Below are 9,087 nucleotides of genomic sequence, written 5' to 3' on the forward strand. Positions count from 1 at the left end.
GCGGGGGAGCCTCGGTCTGTGGCGCCCACGCGGAACTCGAAGGCCTGCAGGGCCTCGTAGTCCAGCGCCCTCAGGGCGAACAGGTGTCCGTTGTCGGCGTTGATAGAGACCAGGGAGTCGAGGGGCAGTTGCTCATCCTGGGGTGGCAGCAGGGAGTAGGTGACCTGGGCGTTGGTGCCTGAGTCCCTGTCTGTGGCGCTGATGGTGCCAATGTGCAGGGCGGGGCTGTTGTTTTCGTGGACGAACAGGGTGTAGGAGGTTTGGGTGAAGGCGGGGGCGTTGTCATTAACATCAGAGATCAGCACAGTTAGATTGTACTGGGTTTGCAGCCTCGGTGTCCCAAAGTCAGTGACAGTGATGGTGATGGTGTACTCGTCTCTGCTCTCTCTGTCTAGTGCTTTTTCAGAAATGAGAGTGAAAAAATTCTTGAAGGTTGGTTTCAGAAGAAATGGGAGGTCATCTTGAATAGAGCAAACCATCCTACCATTGTCTCCAGCATCTTGGTCTCGAACACTAAAAAGAGCTACTAAGGTCTCTGAGGCATTTTCTGGAATTCTCTTTGTAGTGGACGACATGGTCACTTCTGGTGGGTTGTCGTTTATATCAATTACTTCAACTAGAAGGGTGCATTTTTCTGAGAGGCCGCCACCATCCGTTGCCTGAATATTAATAGTGTAGGACTGTATTACTTCAAAATCCAGGCTTGATTCCAAATTAATTTCCCCAGATAGTGTATTAATTTCAAATGTTTTACGAACATCTTCTGATGCATAGAAAAATGTGTAAGATATTTTTCCATAATTTCCTGTATCCAAGTCCTTCGCAGAGATAGTGATAATCCGGGAGCCAAGGGGTGCGTCCTCCAGGACTTGCACCTCATAGAGACTCTGGGGAAACTCAGGAGCATTATCATTGATGTCCAAGACCTGAATGAAAACCAAAGTTGTACCAGACTTGGGTGGGGATCCACCATCCAGTGCTGTGAGTGTTAATCTGAGTTCATTTTCCTCCTCATGATCTAATGCTCTATCTAGGACCAGTTCTGGGTATATCTTTCTGTCACCACTGTCTCGAATTTTGATGTAGAAATAAGAATTGGGGCTAATTGTGTAGTTTTGAAGGCCGTTGCTTCCAACATCCAAATCTTGAGCACTCTCCACTAAAAATGTGGTTCCAATAGTTGTGCTTTCTGATATTTTAATAAGTATTTCCTTGTCCAGGAATGCAGGAGAGTGATCATTTATATCTTTGACATGCAGCTCAGCCCGAAAAAACTGTAAAGGGTTTTCCAGTACCACCTGAAAATGCAGCACACAGGGCTCGGTGGAGCCACATAGCTCTTCTCTGTCCAGTTTTTCATTTAGAAGCAAATCCCCAGTTAGCAAATCGAGGTGCAAATGCTTTTCATTATCATCAGACACTACCCGAGCCTCCCGTGAGGACAGCTCCTCCACCCTTAGCCCTAAGTCCCTTGCCAGATTAGCCACAAAAGAGCCAATTTCTGTTTCCTCTGCTACAGAATAGCGTGCGGATTCTGTACCTGCCTGAGATAATCCTACCAAAACAAAGAAAATCAGTACTTGCCTCTTCCGCAGACAAAGCACCACTGTGATCTTCATGGTTCCTTCAGGCAAACTCTTTTGAGAAAAAATTTAGGCTCAGCCCTACTTTTGGAAGCCAAGGCTCCAATTCTTCAATAGGAACCGCCCCACACCCCCAGGGTATATATCCCACCAGCAGCTCTGTGGGCGTAGCTCTTTTAATGGCTTTCTTTTCAGTGGGTTAGATATTTGTTCTGAACAATGAAGCCCAAGTCAGCCCATTTACGGTTTTCATCTTATCCTGTAGCGCCACCATGTGTCTCTAGGAATTTTTAAATTAAATATTTTTTCTTTGAAAAAGTAATTTATGAACATATCTGGAATATTCAAAAGCACATCCCAGACATCATGTAATTTTGCCTCTAAATACCTCACTAAGCATCTCTAATAGTTAAGACCTTTTAAAACATAATTACAACAAATGTAGCAATAATTCCTTGATATAATTTATACTACTTTGTGTTTAATTTTCCCCAATTCCCTCCAAAATATCTTTTACTATTTTAATATATTTGTTTGAATAAGAATTCAGACAAGGTTCATACACTGCATTTAATTATCACTGTTTTGAATGTTTGACAGAAAAGAATCTATTAAAATATCCTGAAGAAATACTTTTCTTGAGTAATTACAAATATATTTTCTTCTCCACTCCTGTAAATTCTTGTTGAGTTCAATCATAGTAATGTCGTTACTTTTTTTGCTTCCATATTTTAAAAAATAACATGCACAAGGAAGGACATTACACAAATAAAGCAGAGATAATCCTTCTCTTTATGGAATTTAGAACCTAAAAATTTGGCAGACAAGTAATTAAAATATTTCATAATATATTCATAAGTAAAGGGTGATATGGAAATATCTAGAAGGAACTTCTTGTACATAGGAGGTTGCATAGCATAGTGGTGAGACACATGGGTTCCAGAACAAAAATGTCAACATTAGAATCCTGATTCTACCCCTTACTATAGACATGGACAAGTTATGTAACTGGTTCTTCACCTATAAAATAGAGTAATAATAGCATTTACCTCCTAGGATTATCATCATAGGAATCTAATGAGTTAATATATACGAAGTGGCTAATAAGTGATAGTGAAGTTCTGTTAAAAATATAATAATTAAAACATCTAATCCAGACCTTGAGAAATCAGTGAAAACTTTCCTAGGGTAATGGAACTATAGGTTGTGATCTGAAAGAGCTAGGCAGGAGAAAGAGGAATGTTTCAGGCAGACATTTTGAAGAATACAGAAAAGTTAAATATTCCATGAACTTTAAATCATGGAAGGGGAGAATTTAAAAATGAGATTGGTGAAAAAAGCTGAGTTAGAACATGACTAAGAATGATTATAATAGGTCATATTATCCATTCTTGAATTTATCCCAAAGGCAATTCAAACACAACGTAGGATTTGAAACATTTGATTAACATGATCACATCTACATTTTTGAAAAATTAGTTATGCTGCAGTAGGAATAATTGATTTCAGTGGGAATGATTGGGGCATCAGAGAACAGATAGATGATGGTAGCCTGGATTGGGGTAATGCCAATATGGATGGAGAAAGAAGGGATGATTAGAAAGATATTAAGAAAGATAGGAAAGAAATTTAGACTGAAGATAGGGACTTTGGGATTCATCAGCCATATATGGTGATTGAAACCATGAGAGCTCTAGAATAACCAAGAAAAAGTGTGTTGAGTAAGAATAGAAGAGGCTTAACATAGAACTCTGAGAAACAACTTCATTTAGAGGAGACGGGGTAAGAGTATCTTTTAATAGGGAAGTTCCAGAGTTCAAACTCATGAAACCAAAAGTGAGCAGTATTTAAAGTAGAGAGGGAAGAATAACAGCAAGAAATTATTCAGAAAATGAAGAAAAATAAATACCATAATTGTTCATTTGTTTTAAAAAGATGGTCTTTGTAGAGAATTCTTGTAGATATCTGCCAAAGTCTGTTCTGTCTTTCTTCTTTAGTAATAGAACATGGCACATGACCACTCAGATAGATCGCCTTTCCCAGCCTCCCTTGGAGTTAGGTTTGGGCAAGTGATAGATGGATTATGGGAAACATTTTTTTGTTTGCTACTTCCAGGTCTAGAACAGAAACTATCCCAATATGCCTCTTCCCTCTAAGCCAGCTAGAACTTAAATGTGGTAGTGACTCAGCTATAGCCATGCAGATTATGACATTGTCATAGGGAATGTTGGAGCAATTACTTGATAGAAATTTGGTTCCATAAGGACTTTGAGAAGCAAACCTATCCTATCTTCTTAATTATTTACATTAGAACTATAACATGAAAGTGATAGACATGTTTACAAGCCACTGTGTAGTTGTATCACATTGTTTCCACAGTGTAACCTTAATTTATTCAGAACTCTTTGATGACCTTTACAATAGGAAGTTCAATAGGATGGCTGTGATGAAACTTAGATTGCACTTGGTTGAAAAGTAGAGGGATTAGAAAGCAAAAATGAGGATAGACAATCCTTTCAATAAATTTGTAAAGGAAGAAACAGGTGGAAAAGAAAGAAATAAATCAATATCTGGAGAAGAATTTAGACTCAGAGGGTATTTTTTAAAACTAAAGAAACAAGAACACATTTAAAATGCCAATGTGTAATATTCAGTAGACAGGGAGAAAATTAAGATACAGAAGAAATAATGTGAGTTTCTAAGAGGTGCTTAAAGATGGGATCCAGACAATATATAAAGGGATTGGACTTAGGTGGTAGGGACCTCAGCAGGAGTAAAGTATAGGTACAGACACTGTCAAAGGCATAGATTAGGGAGCAGGAAATTGAGATAATGTCCAGTGGATGGATTGTATTTTCTCTGTAAAGTATTAGGCAAGTTTATCTGCTAAAAGAAGTTGAATATGTGGTAAGTTGAAAGGTTTAAAGTATGTTTCAAATAGTTCTGTAGAGTAGAAAAAAAGCTGATTAGGAAAATTATAAAAAGAGTTCTTGGTCTCAGAAGCCCAGTGGATATGATAAGTTTACAGTGGCAGTGGTACTGATAATTTTCTAAGTTTTGCCTCACAGAGTGCCATATCCCAGGTATAAGAAAGGAGGAAGAAGACTATGTTGATTTGGAATGGAGTTTTAGTGGTTTTAGTGAAGGAAACAAGGGAAGTGCGATTGACTGGCAGGGCAGGGGGAGTAGTAAACCAGGGAATCAGCTGAATAGGAAGGAAATTAAAACAGGAGGGTTTGATTGGTAGTAGCAGGATCATGGAATAGAGGTCCAGATAGGACATAGATAAGATGTGATAGAAGTAGCAGAATGAGAAGGTTAAAGGCATAGAAGGTTGTCTTCTCAGAGGGATATATCTGAAATCATTATATCATAAAAGGATCCATTTCTGGATGGTAAAAGTTTCAGCGTGTAGTTAGGGAATTAATGACTGAGCAAGAGGAATGAGGCCATGTTGTTAGATTAATCAGTGGATCCAGAAGTGGTGGCAAGACTTGAAGTAACAAGAAAGATGAAGAGAACAATGTGTTTGTAAGATAAATTGTCCTGATAGCCTTAATTTCCCATATTCTTGGCTAATTCCAAAATAAACTGCTATTGAGTTTTTAATTGGTAAGCATTTTCAAGCAAATCCATTTTGGGATGCTAGACCATCTCTTGTGTCTATATTTTCTAAGTGTTCTTTTACCTAGTGGACGTAAAATCAATACTGATAACATGTAGTTCTTTAGTATAAAAATGACTACCATCAGTGCTCATACATGTAGTGGACTACATCTATGCACTGGTTTAAATTTATCTATAAATGAGGTCTTTAAGCATAAGAAGAAAATTCATTTTGAGCAATATATCTTGCAATTTGAGCTAAATACCTAGGGGCTCTTCATTAGAGTCAGCAAATCCATAGATAGTTCAATAGAGGAGAACTTCTGCTCATATAGTCTGGAAAAACTTGAAGCAACAAGACAAGCACTTGGTCTTTGTCTCTGATGTACCTGTTAGATTTTTACCTGAGCTGTTTGAACTGTTTTTTCTCCCTCTACCATTAGAAATGAGAGAAGACCACAGGCAGGCTGCTAGAACCACTCCTACCTTTATTTTTAACAGCTTGATTGAGATATAACTTACACAGTAAGAAAGTTCACCCATTTAGAGAATTGCTTGAGTTTGAGGTTGCTGTGAGCTATGATGCTACAGCACTCTACAGAGGGCAACAAAGTGAGACATTGTCTCAACTAAAAAAAATTTCACCCATTTAAGGTGTTTCTATGGTCCAGATGTTTGTGTACCTTCAAAATTTATATGTTGAAACCTAATCCCCAACGTGATAGTATTGAGGGTGGGGGCTTTGGGAGGTGATTAGATTATGAAGGTGGAGTCCTCATAAATGGGATTAGTGCCTTTGTGAAAGAGGCCTAAGAGAGATCATTGGTTCCTTCCAGTATGTGAGAACAGAACTAGAAGGCACCATCTGTGGGGAAGCAGGCCTTTACCAGACATGACTAGAATATTTACAGAATTGTGTAACTATCACCATAGTCTAATTTTAGAACACTCTCATCATTCCAAAAAGAAACCTTGTACCTGGTAGCAGTCACTCTTCATCAAGAACCCTCCCTTTAGTCCTAGACAACCAATAGTCTGCTTTCTGTTTCTATTGACTTACCTATTTAAAACATTTCATGTAAGTGGGATTACACAATGTACATTCTTTTATGGCTGACTTCTTTCATTTAGTATATTTTTGAAGTTCATCCATGTTGTAGATGGTACTAGCAGTATTTCAATCCATTTTATTGCTGAGTAATTATAATTCCATTGTATGGTAATGATCACATTTCATTTATTCATTCATTGGTTGATGGACACTTGGGTTGTTTCCACTTGTGGTAATTATTGATAATGTTACTATGAACATTCATGTGTAAGTTTTTGTACACATGTTTTGATTTCTTTTTATAGGTGCATAGTGTAGAATTGCTGGTCTTCAGGCAAGAGTATGTTTAACATTTTGAGAACTGTCCAATGTTTTCCAAAGTGGTGGTATCATTTTATAGTTCCACAAGTAAGACATGATGATTCCAATTCCTATGCATCATTGCTAACACTTTTATTGTCTTATATGTCTTTTTTATCATAGCTATTCTGATGTATATGAACTGGCCTTCTTTACTTTTCACCTTCAGCATTTGATACATCTTGTCTGGTATGTCAAGAAGCTATAACACTTTATATCCCTCTAAGCCAGAGATCCTCCATTTTTTTCCCACTAAGTGCAGTCAAGACAGGAGTTAATTTCAATACTTGACTTTAATAACATCTTGTAAGTTTCATTCTCTGTGTAAAGCAGCTTTCACTTAGAGGGAAAAGAACTTTCTCTTAGTTCTGCTTCCAGTAATAGAAAATTAGAATTCAATTAGCGTGCATGCAACACAATTGACCTCTGTTTCTTCCCATTTCTCTTAAAAGAAAAAAAATGATTACTTGGTTCATACACTTTAGCAGTAGAATATTAGCTTTCAAGAAGTATAAATATTAGGTCATCTTGTATATACTAGAAAAAGAGATTGTAGTTCCTGGTATTATCAACTGACTAATACCCAGTCCCTCTGCAGTGTTAATAAAAAGTTTTAAAATATCTTCAGGAAGTAGTTGAGTCTAGTTTGTACAACTAGAAGCAGTCATTTTACTCATCTACACTAATTTCTTCTTTCTAATGCCTGCTCTCTCTCACACACATACTTCCTTTTTCTCTATACTTATAATCATTACGTTCCTATACATTTTTCTTTCACAACATATACACATTAGATTTTGTGACAAAATTCATGGAAAATCTCCTCCAACCATGAAGGCTTTCTCTTCCATAGTATAATCAGATCGTTAAGAGTGGTTGGACAGAGCCTGTGCAGCATGAGACAAAGCTGTCCTCCTACAATGGTCTGAAAACCTTTTTAAAAATTAGAATGACAAAAGACTATATATTTTGATACTCTCTTTGTGCAACATCTAATATTTTTGTATATCAAAAAGTGGTTTGCAAACTTTGGGTTACTACCCATTAGTATATCATGAAATCAAGATAGTGGATAATGACCACATTTGAAAATTAAGTAGAAAGAAATAACATAGGTAATTTCAGATTCCATCACAAAAGGGTTAAGCATTATTCACAAAACATTTCTTTCTATTAGGATTGTGCATGACAAAATAAGTAAAACAATGTTGCTAACGGTTGTGGTATAGTTTCCAGTGTATATATTAGATTCTGGTGTAACAGGCAAAAGTATGTACACAGCACACAAGTCCACTTTATGCTATACAAATTATTACTCAGGTGCCTGCATTCAACTAGATTGCATTATAGCTTTGTAACATTAATGAAATGTGGGAAATTACAGGTTTGTATTCCAAGATACAAGTAGCCACAATAGTAATGTACCTTCATAATCACTTTCCAGGATGAATGAAAAAAGAATAATAAGAAACATGCCAAAGCCGGTTGTGGTGGCTCACACCTGCAATCCTAGCATTCTGGGAGGCCAAGGCAGGTGGATTGCTTGACCTCAATAGTTGGAGACCAGCCTGAGCAAGCAAAACCCTGTCTCTAAAAACAGTTGGAGGTTATGTAGGGTGTCTGTAGTCCCAAGTACTCTAGAGGCTGAGGGAAGATCACTTGAGGGCAAGAGTTTGAGGCTGCTATGAGCTATGACAGCCATGGGGGGGAGGAGGAGGAGAAACTTGCCATGTAGCTCTTTCTAATCAAGTGATCACACTTATGGTTGTATTTTCTGGTTTAATTTATAAATTGACACACATATGCAAAGGTTAACTAAAAAATTCACTGTGTTTAAAGAAAGAAATGCATTTCTGAATAGCAACCATTTAAAACTACAAGAACAATTAATTGCAACAGGAGAGAATCAATCCTGTATAACTTGAATTGCCTCCAATTTTCTGTTTTATTTTACTATAAACAAAATTGTGGTAAAAGTTTACCTGGAGGAAGGGAGATCGAAAAAATATGATTTAGTGTTGTTCTTTAGTAAACAAATTATGTACAAATTAAGACTATCTGGGTTAAGGAATACCCAGATAGTGAGAATGCCATCTTGTGAAATCCAGAAATACTGGTAAACAAACATTCGCTGAAAAGCAAAGGGGGAAAGAATGTGAGAAAACATGAAAGTAAATCACCATAATTTTAAATACATGCTAATTGGAAATAAACATTGGTTTGGAAGTGTCACTAAATAATACACATATGTAACATAGAAGCCAGTTATGGTCACTGAATATTGAACTAAAAGCCGCTGGGGAAGGTAACATTTTCCTCCATTTCTTTTCCTGGGCACTGGGGTGGGAAGTTGGGGATAATCGGTTTCAGGAATTTGAACTCATTTGTTCCAGAGTCTCCAGTCAGACATATCTCATACTGGTAGCTCTGGGACAGAGTCCCTGTACCACTAACGTCCACTAGGTGGCCAGGAAAGTGGCCTTCAGG

The 9,087-nt window shown here is 37.3% G+C and overlaps 2 protein-coding genes across 2 annotated transcripts in view; both read right to left on the reverse strand.

The window, feature by feature from the left end:
• LOC105887266 (protocadherin beta-14-like) overlaps positions 1-1,619 on the reverse strand; it is a 2,523-nt gene extending 904 nt beyond the window's left edge. The window contains exon 1 of the mRNA XM_012806954.2: positions 3-1,619. Within this exon, the coding sequence (XP_012662408.1) occupies positions 3-1,619 (1,617 nt within the window). The remainder of the gene's footprint in view (positions 1-2) is intronic.
• A 7,267-nt stretch (positions 1,620-8,886) lies between these two features.
• LOC100955595 (protocadherin beta-9-like) overlaps positions 8,887-9,087 on the reverse strand; it is an 11,504-nt gene continuing 11,303 nt past the window's right edge. The window contains exon 3 of the mRNA XM_023514590.1: positions 8,887-9,087. Within this exon, the coding sequence (XP_023370358.1) occupies positions 8,887-9,087 (201 nt within the window).

Source organism: Otolemur garnettii, unplaced genomic scaffold (genome assembly GCF_000181295.1).
Source record: "Otolemur garnettii isolate 467f Iridium unplaced genomic scaffold, OtoGar3 scaffold00003, whole genome shotgun sequence".
Lineage (NCBI taxonomy): Eukaryota > Metazoa > Chordata > Mammalia > Primates > Galagidae > Otolemur > Otolemur garnettii.